Source organism: Staurois parvus, unplaced genomic scaffold (genome assembly GCF_062004578.1).
Source record: "Staurois parvus isolate SC_StPar_1 unplaced genomic scaffold, SC_StPar_1.0 ptg000790l, whole genome shotgun sequence".
In the NCBI taxonomy this organism is placed as follows: domain Eukaryota; kingdom Metazoa; phylum Chordata; class Amphibia; order Anura; family Ranidae; genus Staurois; species Staurois parvus.
The window spans coordinates 1-15669 of record NW_028318586.1 but is presented as its reverse complement, the minus strand read 5'-3'; the positions used below and the strand labels follow the sequence as shown (position 1 = coordinate 15669).

At 51.4% G+C, this 15669-nt stretch overlaps 1 protein-coding gene across 1 annotated transcript in view; it reads left to right on the top strand.

Moving 5' to 3' along the window:
- The window catches only part of LOC149444301 (uncharacterized), a 47978-nt gene extending 43902 nt beyond the window's left edge, over nt 1-4076 (top strand). The window contains exon 2 of the mRNA XM_089654697.1: nt 2791-4076. Coding sequence (XP_089510823.1) covers nt 2791-4076 — 1286 coding nt within the window. The remainder of the gene's footprint in view (nt 1-2790) is intronic.
- Nucleotides 4077-15669: the final 11593 nt, after the last annotated feature.

Genomic DNA, 15669 nt, shown 5'->3' with positions numbered 1-15669 from the left:
GTGATCTGGCCAGTAAAACACACACCCCCTATCACAGCGCCCCCACTGTGGAGACAGCAGCAGTCAGTCTGGGGGGAGGGGAGTGTTAGCAGATTTAAAAACAGTAACTAATTGAAGCCAAACTCCAGCTCACACTTCATAATCAGTTTCATCAAACAGGATTTTTTCCTTTTGGGATAAAAGTTTTACATGAATAAATAAAAGCTGATCATTGTAAGCCCCCTGTCAGTGGTAAATGGTCTGCCTCATCCCTGGAACTGATACATTCTGCTGTAGAGTTTTTATAAAACAGATTTACTGGCTAGATCACCAGATGAATGTAGAAGAAATCCTAAAAAATAAAACTAATACTGTTTAGTCCTAACTTTTGTATCCTATATGGTAAGTTGTACATTACATACAGTGAAGGAAATGCATATTTGCTCCCCGGCTGATGGTGAATGTTCGCCCCTCACACAGAAATGATCGGTCTAACAATGGAATGTTCGGTGTAACACTGAGAGACAGAATACAACAACAAATTCAGCAGAAATGCGTCTAACAAATGATGACTGATCTGCATGTTCATGAGGGAAAGAAGGATTTGATCCCCTATCATTCAGCAGGATTTCTGGCTACCAGGTGTCTTTCATACAGGTAACAAGCTGAGATTAGAAGCAGTCTCTTAAAGGGAGTGCTGCTAATCTCATTGTGTTACCTGTATAAAAGACACCTGTCCACAGGAGCAATCAAACCATCAGATTCCAAACTCTCCACCATGGCAAAGACCAAAGAGCTGCCCAAGGATGTCAGGGACAAGATGGTAGACCTACACAAGGCTGGACTGGGCTACCAAACTATGGCCAAGCAGCTTGGTGAGAAGGTGACAACAGTTGGTGCAATCATTCACAAATGGAAGAAACACAAAACAAGTGTCAGTCTCCCTAGGTCTGGTGCACCATGCAAGATCTCACCTTGTGGAGTGTCAATGACCATGAGAACAGTGAGGAATCATCCCAGAACTACACGTGAGGATCTTGTCAATGATCTCCAGGCAGCTGGGACCACAGTCACCAAGAAAACAATTGGTAACACACTACGCCGACAAGGACTGAAATCCTGCAGTGCCCGCAAGGTCCCTCTGCTCAAGAAAGCACATGTCCAGGCCCGTCTGAAGTCTGCCACTGAACATCTGAATGATGCCGAGGAGGACTGGTGGGAAGTGTTGTGGTCAGAGGAGACCAAAATTTAACTCTTTGGAATCAACTCAACTCGCCGTGTTTGGAGGAGGAGGAATGCTGCCTATGACCCCAAGAACACCATCCCAACTGTGAAACATGGTGGTGGAAACATTCTGCTTTGGGGGTGTTTTTCTGCTAAGGAGACAGGACAACTGCACCGCATCAAAGGGACGATGGACAGGGCAATGTACCATCAAATCTTGGGTGAGAACCTTCTTCCCTCAGCCAGGGCATTGAAAATGGGTGGTGGATGGGTGTTCCAGCATGACAATGACCCAAAACACACGGCCAAGGTAACAAAGGAGCGGCTCAAGAAGAAGCACATTAAGGTCCTGGAGTGGCCTAGCCAGTCTCCAAGCCTTCATCCGATTGAAAATCTGTGAAGGGAGCTGAAAGTTTGAGTTGCCAAACGTCAACCACCAAACCTTAATGACTTGGAGAGGATCTGCCAAGAGGAGTGGGCCAAAATCCCTCCTGAGAGGTGTGCAAACCTGGGGGCCAACTCCAGGAAACGTCTGACCTCTGTGATTGCCAACAAGGGATTTACCACCAAGTACTAAGTCATGTTTTGTGAAGGGATCAAATTGTTATTTCCCTCATGAACATGCAGATCAGTCATCATTTGTTAGACGCATTTCTGCTGAATTTGTTGTTGTATTCTGTCTCTCAGTGTTACACCAAACATTCCATTGTTAGACCGATCGCTTCTGTGTGAGGGGCGAACATTCACCATCAGCAGGGGAGCAAATACACATTTCCTGCACTGTAGGCCTTAATTATTTTCCACCCATTTCCTCCCAGCTGGACATTTTATATCGGATGATGTGATTGGAGCACAGACTTTTACATGGTGATAATAATGTGATAACATCCTCCAACTTTGGACCCTTAAACAGAAAGTGATAATGAGGGAGGAGTCAATACCCCAATGATGGTGGTCTTCAGGATCAGTCCAGTCTTCATCTTGGTTGTTCTCCCCCCATCCTCACTCTCTGACCTCTGGGGGGGCTCAGCCCCGCTGTTCTTCATGACTAAATCATGGACTAAATAAGGAAGTGCAGTACTTCTTGTGTTGGGAAGATGGTGATGAGTGATAGAGGGGGTGGGGACCCTCGTCCTATAATCCCCTCATCACTGTCCCTCCTATAAAAGACAGTTCTGGTTGTTTCCTCACTCTCTGACTAAGGTCCATGAATAAAGAAATGACCTGGTAGGAGATCAAAGGAGCCATTTCCTAGTTCCCTTGAGGGTGGAATTGTAAGCTCCTCAGAGACCAAGCTGCCTGATGTGGGTGGAGTCCTGGTTTGGGGAACCAATCAGCTCCTGTCTAGTAATCCTCTTTGTCTTTGTATTTTAGTCCATGGCCGGGAGATGAGGAAAACCTCCGAGGATTGTCTCACTTTGTCTCCAGACTGGAAAGTAGAATATGAGGACATCACACAGTATAGTCCAGGAGAAAACCCGGGTCCCTCCAATGTCCATCCGGCACCACCCAGTGTAGATGGACCATCGGATTCCTCGTATCCTGAGGAACCTCAGACTGTGCAGGACCAGGCAGGCCTTCCAACAGGGAAGAACTTCTCCTGTACTGAGTGCGGGAAGAGGTTCTGTTCTACATACAATCTTAATGTGCATAAAAGATCTCACACGGGGGAGAAGTCGTATTCCTGTCCTGAGTGTGGGAAATGTTTTACAAGTAAGTCCAATCTTTACAAACACCAGAGATCTCACACAGGGGAGAAGCCGTATTGCTGTCCTGAGTGTGGGAAATGTTTTTCACAGAATTCCAGTCTTTACACACATCAGAGATCTCACACAGGTGAGAAGCCGTATTCCTGTTCTGAGTGCGGGAAATGTTTTTCAATAAAGTCCCATCTATACACACATCAGAGATCTCACACGGGGGAGAAGCCGTATTCCTGTCCTGAGTGCGGGAAATGTTTTTCACTGAAGTCCAATCTTTACAGACATCAGAGATTTCACACGGGGGAGAAGCCGTATTCCTGTCCTGAGTGTGGGAAATGTTTTTCAGAGAAGTCCAATCTTTACACACATCAGAGATCTCACACAGGGGAGAAGCCATATTCCTGTCCCGAGTGCGGGAAATGTTTTTCAACAAAGACCCATCTGTGCACACATCAGAGATCTCACACGGCGGAGAAGCCGTATTCCTGTTCTGAGTGTGGGAAATGTTTTTTACTGAAGTCCAGTCTTTACAGACATCAGAGATCTCACACGGGGGAGAAGCCGTATTCCTGTCCTGAGTGCGGGAAATGTTTTTCAGTAAAGTCCAGTCTTTACACACATCAGAGATCTCACACAGGGGAGAAGGCATATTCCTGTCCTGACTGCGGGAAGTGTTTTACAAGTAAGTCCAATCTTTACACACACCAGAGATCTCACACAGGTGAGAAGCCGTATTCCTGTTCTGAGTGCAGAAAATGTTTTTCAGTGAAGTCCCATCTATACACACATCAGAGATCTCACACAGGGGAGAAGCCGTATTCCTGTCCTGAGTGCGGGAAATGTTTTTCACTGAAGTCCAATCTTTACAGACATCAGAGATCTCACACGGGGGAGAAGCCATATTCCTGTCCTGAGTGTGGGAAATGTTTTTCAGACAAGTCCCATCTATACAAACATCAGAGATCTCACACAGGGGAGAAGCCATATTCCTGTCCAGAGTGCAGGAAATGTTTTTCAGACAAGTCCCATCTATACACACATCAGAGCTCTCACACAGGTGAGAAGGCATATTCCTGTCCTGAGTGCGGGAAATGTTTTACAAGGAAGTCTAATCTTTACAAACATCAGAAGTCTCACACGGGGGAGAAGCTACTTTCCTGTCCTGAGTGAAGGAAATGTTCCTCACTGAAGTCCTGTCTTCCTGTACATCAGGGGTCCCACACAACCCTGGAGGTGTATTAGTGCCTTGAGTGTGGGAAATGTCTTCTAGATGAATGTTGCTGGACATCCCAGCTCTCATGTGGGGAAGAAGCACCCCCTGATATACACCTCAGATATACTCCATGGCTGATCTTCATCATGGAAGAAACAGTTGATAAGGAGATGAGAGGCCCCCAAAGACATGGATGAAGTGCAGTAAATGTCGGGGTGCAAAGTGGTCAGTAGATCCTGGAAATGAAGGACACAACTTCAGCCCTTCTTGGGTGTCGGAGTTGCGTTTCCTGATAATGATATAGCGGGTTACAGAGCTAGAAGCCGGGAGAGCCCAGATCTCGTTATCGGGGAACTTTACACAGACAACAAGAACTTCTGAAGTTGATGTCCTTCATTTCAAGGCTCTACAGAACAGTGGTGACCCCGAAGCGTCTCTCTGTCTTCAGTCCATCCTTCTCCCATCCCCCAACAGGAGGGAAGGAGAACTCCGCCCCAAACTAGGGGGGAACTTTCCTCTCATTATTTCCCTTGGCTTCTGTGTGGGTTTGGGTGGTTGGAGGAGTGCGGCACGAGAGGGAACACAGCTTGTTGTTCTATGTCTACATATGGGGTCTGGGTAGAGGAGATCCACCGGAAAATATTTCTACTCTTTGATTTTCTGCAAATCGTTTCTGTTTTCACTTTGAAGGGCGATATTATGTGTGCTTTGTAAAAGGGATTGGCCCAATAGATACCGCCCCACTTAGAGAATAGATGAACTAATATGACCAGCATTCATTCAGCCATGTCACATGTTGGGATCTTTTCTACAATACTTTGTTATAATAATGGAACACGTTGTGTATTGTATTGTACACCAATAATAATGACTCCGCCCCCACATTCCAGACAAGGGATCTTCCTGACCAATCGGATTCCTTATTTTACTGTTTCCTGAATTTTTTCTGCAATCTTGTTAAAAGTGAAATTATAATAAAAAATGTATTGAATGAAAAACAAAATCCTGTGTGTGTGCAATGATGACAAAGCTGTGTATCCAGAAACGGCTGGTCGGTGACACTTCCATATACAGCCCAATGAAGTGACAAGGAAGCCCTAGAACCCTTTGGAGGAACCCTGGCTGAGAAAGGCTGGACTAGGCAGTCACATATCTCTGCCCCCCTTGCAGGGTTCCCAACCCTCCGTGACTTTTATTACTGACACAACATGAACATTTACTGACAGAGGACATGTTTTTACTGACATCCTGAAAAATGACAGAACTCCTGTTAGGATGTCAGACGATGGATATTGAATCCATATAACAGGACATGTGATCACTGACAATCCCCAAAACAAGCCATCTGCCTGGTTTACACCTAATAATTCAATCCATGGTGACCACAAATCAGCCCAACGCAGACACATGAAAACCAAGTTCTGCTCGGCATGTCATGGAGAGTAATGGGCATGGTCAGATAAGAGGGGCTTAGAAGAGGATGATTTCACAGACCCGCCCCCTGATCACCTACCTCTAAATAAAGAAAGCAGCTGATTGGGTGAGTACACATTGCTGTGACCTCCATGCTTAGCTTCACAGTGCGGCAATTTTACCTTCACATGCCGAGTCTCACAGGTGGCACCGCCTGTCATCCATTGTGCTGAAATGTCATTGCAGCAACTCAGAATGGTCCTCAGTAGTCTGTATGGCCCCCATGTGCTTGTATTCATGCCTGACAACATCGGGGGAGGCTCCTAATGAGAGATCACCAGCAAGACTCCCATCATCCATCCACTACACATCTGCATCAGAGGCTGGTCAGGAGCTCTGAGGAAAGGGATTCATCCCCGAAATGTGTGAGCCATTTGACCGCACTGACACTTGGAACACCTTGCTTGCCGTTGTGGCCATCGTCATTATGCAAATGCTTTTTAGATACATGCTTCATCCGTGAGTATGGTTTTATTTTTCACTCCTTTCAATAATCCTTGGATAATGCACAAGGTGTGTGCGCACCTGTTTATTCTCTATCTAGTGGCTGATCTCCCCGTCTGAGGAGGGCTGCACCCCTGAAGCATTTCCTTTGGTTGTCGCTGTCCTGGTTCCCTTGGCTTCCCTTTTGGCTGTGCATATCCTGAGGCGCTGGAGAGTACATACGATATCCGGTTTGGTTGCAACCTGGTGGCGTCGGATGGACCAAAACATGATATCCTAGAGGTGTTCTGTTGGATTTAGGTCAGGTAAGTGAAAGGATTGATTTTCTTATCCCCTCAGAGACCCCCGGTCTGTGGAGAGATTCCTGGTTTATCAGCAGTAGAGATGAGCGAAGAAATGAAAAATTCGATTCGACTGATTCGGCGAATTCGTGGACAATATTCGATTCGAGTCGAATAAATTCGCTGTGAATTTAACTTAAAAAAGGGTGTTTCTAGGCTTCAGAGAGACTTAATATTAGTGCAGAACACTGTACCTTTAATTTAAATGCCCTTGGAGTCTGCTGGGGAAGAGAAATAATACTGTCTGTCAGTATGACATGCAGATGAGTGCCGTCGATCTTAGAATCACCGCACACTTCACTCCTTTGGCCAGTCACGGGGCCAAAACCAGTGTTTGGAGCCACAGTGTGGCGGTGGAGGCAGCAGCAATGGGAGGCCATACAGCAACCTATGACAAAATGGAAACCAGCAGGAGCGTGAGGAGACCTGAAAGTGGCACATGGCAGAGTGGGAGCAATGGGAGGCGGTACAGGGACCCAGGTCACACTGTGGGCCCAGCAGCAGCGTGACCAGGCGGTACGGGGGCCCATGGCCGATATGGGGCTTGGTGGCACCTATGGAAGGCCTGTAATCTGCCAGCGACCTATGACAAAATGGACAACCGCAGGAGTGTGAGGAGATTTCAAAGTGGCACATGGCAGAGTGGAAGCAATGGGAGGCCGTACAGGGACCCAGGTCACACTGTGGGCTCAGCAGCAGCGTGACCAGGAGGTACGGGGGCCCATGGTCGATATGGGGCCTGGCGGCACCTATGGAAGGCCGCTAATCTGCCAGCAACCTATGACAAAATGGACAACCGCAGGAGTGTGAGGAGATTTCAAAGAGGTACATGGCAGAGTGGAAGCAATGGGAGGCCGTACAGGGACCCAGGTCACACTGTGGGACCAGCATCAGCGTGAACAGGCGGTACGGGGGCCCATGGCCGATTTGACCTCATTCATCCCATAGTCCTGCCGACTCACGAATAGCGTGGCCTCCTCAAAGGGCCTGAGCAAGCGCAGGTGTCACACATGAGCTGACAATGGCTGACATCTAAGTTACACAGGGAGTACCTTTATCCGCTTTTAACATCAGGAAATCTGTGATGGCCTTTAGCTGTTCGTAAAGGCGGTCTAACATATGTAGGGTTGAATTACACCTTGTTGCAACGTCACAGCATGAGGAGTCGGTACGGGGGCCCATGGCAGATTACATGTCTGGCAGCAGCAATGGGAGGCCCGTAATCTGCCAGCACCCTATGTCAAAAAATTTAACACACCAGCAGTGTGAAGAGACCTGAAAGTGGCACATGGCAGCAGAGTGTGGCGATGGAGACAGCAGCAATGGGAGGCCGTACAGGGACCCATGAGAGACTCTAGACTTGGCAGCAGCATGAGGAGGCGGTATATAGGGGCCCATGGCAGATTAGGGGCCTGGCAGCATCTATGTGAGGCCCGTAATCTGCCTGCACCCTATGTCAAAAAATTAAACACACCAGCAGTGTGAAGAGACCTGAAAGTGGCACATGGCAGCAGAGTGTGGCGATGGAGACAGCAGCAATGGGAGGCCGTACAGGGACCCATGAGAGACTCTGGACTTGGCAGCAGCATGAGGAGGCGGTATATAGGGGCCCATGGCAGATTAGGGGCCTGGCAGCAGCTATGTGAGGCCCGTAATCTGCCTGCACCCTATGTCAAAAAATTTAACACACCAGCAGTGTGAAGAGACCTGAAAGTGGCACATGGCAGCAGAGTGTGGCGATGGAGACAGCAGCAATGGGAGGCCGTACAGGGACCCATGAGAGACTCTGGACTTGGCAGCAGCATGAGGAGGCGGTATATAGGGGCCCATGGCAGATTAGGGGCCTGGCAGCAGCTATGTGAGGCCCGTAATCTGCCTGCACCCTATGTCAAAAAATTAAACACACCAGCAGTGTGAAGAGACCTGAAAGTGGCACATGGCAGCAGAGTGTGGCGATGGAGACAGCAGCAATGGGAGGCCGTACAGGGACCCATGAGAGACTCTAGACTTGGCAGCAGCATGAGGAGGCGGTATATAGGGGCCCATGGCAGATTAGGGGCCTGGCAGCAGCTATGTGAGGCCCGTAATCTGCCTGCACCCTATGTCAAAAAATTAAACACACCAGCAGTGTGAAGAGACCTGAAAGTGGCACATGGCAGCAGAGTGTGGCGATGGAGACAGCAGCAATGGGAGGCCGTACAGGGACCCATGAGAGACTCTAGACTTGGCAGCAGCATGAGGAGGCGGTATATAGGGGCCCATGGCAGATTAGGGGCCTGGCAGCAGCTATGTGAGGCCCGTAATCTGCCTGCACCCTATGTCAAAAAATTAAACACACCAGCAGTGTGAAGAGACCTGAAAGTGGCACATGGCAGAGTGTGGCGATGGAGACAGCAGCAATGGGAGGCCGTACAGGGACCCATGACAGACTCTAGACTTGGCAGCAGCATGAGGAGGCGGTTTATAGGGGCCCATGGCAGATTAGGGGCCTGGCAGCAGCTATGTGAGGCCCGTAATCTGCCTGCACCCTATGTCAAAAAATTTAACACACCAGCAGTGTGAAGAGACCTGAAAGTGGCACATGGCAGCAGAGTGTGGCGATGGAGACAGCAGCAATGGGAGGCCGTACAGGGACCCATGAGAGACTCTGGACTTGGCAGCAGCATGAGGAGGCGGTATATAGGGGCCCATGGCAGATTAGGGGCCTGGCAGCAGCTATGTGAGGCCCGTTATCTTGCAGCACCCTATGTCAAAAAATTAAACACACCAGCAGTGTGAAGAGACCTGAAAGTGGCACATGGCAGCAGAGTGTGGCGATGGAGACAGCAGCAATGGGAGGCCGTACAGGGACCCATGAGAGACTCTAGACTTGGCAGCAGCATGAGGAGGCGGTATATAGGGGCCCATGGCAGATTAGGGGCCTGGCAGCAGCTATGTGAGGCCCGTAATCTGCCTGCACCCTATGTCAAAAAATTAAACACACCAGCAGTGTGAAGAGACCTGAAAGTGGCACATGGCAGCAGAGTGTGGCGATGGAGACAGCAACAATGGGAGGCCGTACAGGGACCCATGAGAGACTCTGGACTTGGCAGCAGCATGAGGAGGCGGTATATAGGGGCCCATGGCAGATTAGGGGCCTGGCAGCAGCTATGTGAGGCCCGTAATCTGCCTGCACCCTATGTCAAAAAATTAAACACACCAGCAGTGTGAAGAGACCTGAAAGTGGCACATGGCAGAGTGTGGCGATGGAGACAGCAGCAATGGGAGGCCGTACAGGGACCCATGACAGACTCTAGACTTGGCAGCAGCATGAGGAGGCGGTATATAGGGGCCCATGGCAGATTAGGGGCCTGGCAGCAGCTATGTGAGGCCCGTAATCTGCCTGCACCCTATGTCAAAAAATTTAACACACCAGCAGTGTGAAGAGACCTGAAAGTGGCACATGGCAGCAGAGTGTGGCGATGGAGACAGCAGCAATGGGAGGCCGTACAGGGACCCATGAGAGACTCTAGACTTGGCAGCAGCATGAGGAGGCGGTATATAGGGGCCCATGGCAGATTAGGGGCCTGGCAGCAGCTATGTGAGGCCCGTAATCTGCCTGCACCCTATGTCAAAAAATTAAACACACCAGCAGTGTGAAGAGACCTGAAAGTGGCACATGGCAGCAGAGTGTGGCGATGGAGACAGCAGCAATGGGAGGCCGTACAGGGACCCATGAGAGACTCTGGACTTGGCAGCAGCATGAGGAGGCGGTATATAGGGGCCCATGGCAGATTAGGGGCCTGGCAGCAGCTATGTGAGGCCCGTTATCTTGCAGCACCCTATGTCAAAAAATTAAACACACCAGCAGTGTGAAGAGACCTGAAAGTGGCACATGGCAGCAGAGTGTGGCGATGGAGACAGCAGCAATGGGAGGCCGTACAGGGACCCATGAGAGACTCTAGACTTGGCAGCAGCATGAGGAGGCGGTATATAGGGGCCCATGGCAGATTAGGGGCCTGGCAGCAGCTATGTGAGGCCCGTAATCTGCCTGCACCCTATGTCAAAAAATTAAACACACCAGCAGTGTGAAGAGACCTGAAAGTGGCACATGGCAGCAGAGTGTGGCGATGGAGACAGCAGCAATGGGAGGCCGTACAGGGACCCATGAGAGACTCTGGACTTGGCAGCAGCATGAGGAGGCGGTATATAGGGGCCCATGGCAGATTAGGGGCCTGGCAGCAGCTATGTGAGGCCCGTAATCTGCCTGCACCCTATGTCAAAAAATTAAACACACCAGCAGTGTGAAGAGACCTGAAAGTGGCACATGGCAGAGTGTGGCGATGGAGACAGCAGCAATGGGAGGCCGTACAGGGACCCATGACAGACTCTAGACTTGGCAGCAGCATGAGGAGGCGGTATATAGGGGCCCATGGCAGATTAGGGGCCTGGCAGCAGCTATGTGAGGCCCGTAATCTGCCTGCACCCTATGTCAAAAAATTTAACACACCAGCAGTGTGAAGAGACCTGAAAGTGGCACATGGCAGCAGAGTGTGGCGATGGAGACAGCAGCAATGGGAGGCCGTACAGGGACCCATGAGAGACTCTGGACTTGGCAGCAGCATGAGGAGGCGGTATATAGGGGCCCATGGCAGATTAGGGGCCTGGCAGCAGCTATGTGAGGCCCGTAATCTGCCTGCACCCTATGTCAAAAAATTTAACACACCAGCAGTGTGAAGAGACCTGAAAGTGGCACATGGCAGCAGAGTGTGGCGATGGAGACAGCAGCAATGGGAGGCCGTACAGGGACCCATGAGAGACTCTGGACTTGGCAGCAGCATGAGGAGGCGGTATATAGGGGCCCATGGCAGATTAGGGGCCTGGCAGCAGCTATGTGAGGCCCGTTATCTTGCAGCACCCTATGTCAAAAAATTAAACACACCAGCAGTGTGAAGAGACCTGAAAGTGGCACATGGCAGCAGAGTGTGGCGATGGAGACAGCAGCAATGGGAGGCCGTACAGGGACCCATGAGAGACTCTAGACTTGGCAGCAGCATGAGGAGGCGGTATATAGGGGCCCATGGCAGATTAGGGGCCTGGCAGCAGCTATGTGAGGCCCGTAATCTGCCTGCACCCTATGTCAAAAAATTAAACACACCAGCAGTGTGAAGAGACCTGAAAGTGGCACATGGCAGCAGAGTGTGGCGATGGAGACAGCAGCAATGGGAGGCCGTACAGGGACCCATGAGAGACTCTGGACTTGGCAGCAGCATGAGGAGGCGGTATATAGGGGCCCATGGCAGATTAGGGGCCTGGCAGCAGCTATGTGAGGCCCGTTATCTTGCAGCACCCTATGTCAAAAAATTAAACACACCAGCAGTGTGAAGAGACCTGAAAGTGGCACATGGCAGCAGAGTGTGGCGATGGAGACAGCAGCAATGGGAGGCCGTACAGGGACCCATGAGAGACTCTAGACTTGGCAGCAGCATGAGGAGGCGGTATATAGGGGCCCATGGCAGATTAGGGGCCTGGCAGCAGCTATGTGAGGCCCGTAATCTGCCTGCACCCTATGTCAAAAAATTAAACACACCAGCAGTGTGAAGAGACCTGAAAGTGGCACATGGCAGCAGAGTGTGGCGATGGAGACAGCAGCAATGGGAGGCCGTACAGGGACCCATGAGAGACTCTAGACTTGGCAGCAGCATGAGGAGGCGGTATATAGGGGCCCATGGCAGATTAGGGGCCTGGCAGCAGCTATGTGAGGCCCGTAATCTGCCTGCACCCTATGTCAAAAAATTTAACACACCAGCAGTGTGAAGAGACCTGAAAGTGGCACATGGCAGCAGAGTGTGGCGATGGAGACAGCAGCAATGGGAGGCCGTACAGGGACCCATGAGAGACTCTAGACTTGGCAGCAGCATGAGGAGGCGGTTTATAGGGGCCCATGGCAGATTAGGGGCCTGGCAGCAGCTATGTGAGGCCCGTAATCTGCCTGCACCCTATGTCAAAAAATTTAACACACCAGCAGTGTGAAGAGACCTGAAAGTGGCACATGGCAGCAGAGTGTGGCGATGGAGACAGCAGCAATGGGAGGCCGTACAGGGACCCATGAGAGACTCTGGACTTGGCAGCAGCATGAGGAGGCGGTATATAGGGGCCCATGGCAGATTAGGGGCCTGGCAGCAGCTATGTGAGGCCCGTAATCTGCCTGCACCCTATGTCAAAAAATTAAACACACCAGCAGTGTGAAGAGACCTGAAAGTGGCACATGGCAGCAGAGTGTGGCGATGGAGACAGCAGCAATGGGAGGCCGTACAGGGACCCATGAGAGACTCTGGACCTAGCAGCAGCATGAGGAGGCGGTATATAGGGGCCTATGGCAGATTAGGGGCCTGGCAGCAGCTATAGGAGGCCCGTAATCTGCCAGCACCCTATGTCAAAAAATTAAACACACCAGCAGTGTGAGGAGACCTGAAAGTGGCACATGTTTGAGGCATGATTCATGGCGGATTTAGTCAGTTGTGTCAGGAACTGGTGGTTTGAAATCCAGACTAATCCACGCCTGATTCATTTTCACAAACGTGAGTCTCTCCACACTTTGGGTGGACAGTCGTGTCCTCCGCGGAGTTACAATACCTCCTGCCGCACTAAACACGCGCTCCGATGCCACGCTACTGGCCGGGCATGACAGCCTTTCAAGGGCAAATTCAGCTAGTTGGGGCCAAAGGTCAAGTTTCGTTGCCCAGTAGTCAAGGGGATTGTCTACCTCGGTTGGCAGGGTGCTGTCCAAGTAGGCCCAAGCCTGTTGTTTGAGCTCCTGCTCCAGGTCCACCTGATGCTGCTGCTGCTGCTGCGGCTGGTTAGTAGTTTCCTCACTGCGCTGGTGAAGAAAGCTACTCATCATCGACTGCAGACTGAGGCAGCCACTGCTGGTGGAGCTGCCACTGCTCCTACCACCCCACCCCTCCCCTGCTGCCATGCCAGCGGAACGCGAGCGCACAGGGCCCACAGTGTCTGAGGATGGACGTTGGCGCACAAAGGCAGAGACCAACTGACTACATAGGTGGTTTTTATAGTACGTAATTTTGGCCTCCCTCTCAGCAGGTGTGAAAAAGGCCACCATTTTGGACCGGTAGCGAGGGTCCAACAAGGTGGACAGCCAAAAGTCATCCCTCTGTCTGATGGTTATTATTCGGCTGTCGCTACGCAAGCAACCGAGCATGCTATGGGCCATTTGTGCCAAGGAATGCGAGGGACTCCCTGCCTCCATCTCCACAGCATACTGCCACGGTGCGTCTGGGTCCTCTGTCTCCTCCTCCTCCTCCTCTACCAGATGCTCCTGCTCCTCCACTCCTGTCCGCTGAGTGGAAAAACCACCCATTTCACTCAATAATTCCTGAGCACAAATGTCCTCCTCTACCTCCTCCTCTTCTTCCTGTCCTGCCCCCACAGGGGTCATGTGGCGTTGAGATCTGTGCGCCACGTCTACCGCACCCTGACCAGCCATTGTTAACAGCATTTGTTCCAGGACGTGCAACAGAGGAATGACGTCGTTCATCCCATAGTCCTGCCGACTCACGAATAGCGTGGCCTCCTCAAAGGGGCCTGAGCAAGCGGCAGGTGTCACGCATGAGCTGCCAATGGCTGACATCTAAGTTACACAGGGGAGTACCTTTATCCGCTTGTAACATCAGGAAATCGGTGATGGCCTTTCGCTGCTCGTAAAGGCGGTCTAACATGTGTAGGGTTGAATTCCACCTTGTTGCAACGTCGCAGATCAGGCGATGCTGTGGAATTCCGTTCTGCCGCTGCAGCTCAATGAGGGTGTTCTTTGCGGTGTAGGAATGGCTGAAATGCATGCACAGTTTACGTGACATTTTAAGGATGTCTTGCAGTGGGATGGTGGATTTTAGGAACCGCTTGACAACCAGATTGAACACGTGAGCCATGCATGGCGCATGGCACAACCTTCCTTGACGCAGAGCAGACACCATGTTCTTTCCGTTGTCAGTCAACATGGTTCCGATTTTTAGTTTGCGCGGAGACAGCCATCTGTCGATTTCTCTGTTCATTACACTCAGCAGTTCCTCCCCTGTGTGACTACGTTCGCCAAGGCATACCAGGTGCAGCACAGCGTGACACCGTTGCGCCCTGCACATGTGATATGCCGGTCGGGTAATGGGACTTGGCACGGGGGTGGCGGCTGAGGACACGGCGGAAAAAGAGGTGGTAGAGGCGGACATGCTTGCTGGACCAAGGACGTGCAAACGTGGAGGCAAAAGCGTCGTGACCTGTCCAAGTTGCTGGTGCGGCTGTGCCGGCACCACGTTCACCCAGTGGGCCGTAAATGACATGTACTGTCCCTGACCGTAGTTACAGCTCCACACGTCGGCGCTGCCGTGCACTTTGGCAGAGACCGACATGCTCAAAGACTGGCCCACCATCTCTTCTACATGTGAATGCAGGGCTGGCACTGCCTTTTGGGCAAAGAAATGACGGCTTGGCACTCTCCACCGCGGCGCGGCACAAGCCATCATTTCTCGGAAAGGTGCTGAGTCCACCAGTTGGAAAGGGAGGGACTGCAGCACCAGCAACTTGGACAGGAGGACGTTCAGCTTTTGCACCGTCGGGTGCGTGCTCGCAAACTGTTGTCTCTTGGATACGGATTCCAAGAAAGACTGTTGACGGAATCCGAGAAGAGGAGTAGCAGGAGAAGGAGCATCTGAACGAGCGGAAGATGCCAACGAGCGACAACTCCCCTCAGCAGAGGTGTTGGAGCCTTGACTGGCTGATAGAGGGCGATTGACGACGTCGGGTGACGGAGCAAGTAACGGAGCGGGTGATGGAGCGGGGGCTGGGGCAGGCAGAACCGCCGTATGTTTATCACGGTTTTCCAAGGCCAACGAATGGTGACGCTGCATATGCTGACGCAACGCTGTAGTCCCAACATGGGCCCCCTGGCCACGCTTGCATTTCTGGCCACATAGTCGACATACGGCTACGTTTACTTCCTCGGGCGGCTTGAGGAAAAATTGCCACACCACCGAGTAGGAAACTTTGCCCCCGCTACTCTTCACTGGCTGACTGCTACTTCCTCCGTGCGCACCGGCACCACTACTGGCCGTGGTGGTAGGCTGCAGTGGAGCTGGTGCTCTACTCCGTGGACGTTTGGCTCCACTGACACTGATGCGACCCTGCTGCTGTCTCCTGGGCAACCCACCGACTGTTTTGCTCGCTGCCAAGCTGCCACCCTCTTCTCCTGATGATGCGGAAGAAATTGCCTGATGACGACGAGGCTGCCAAGTGCGATCAA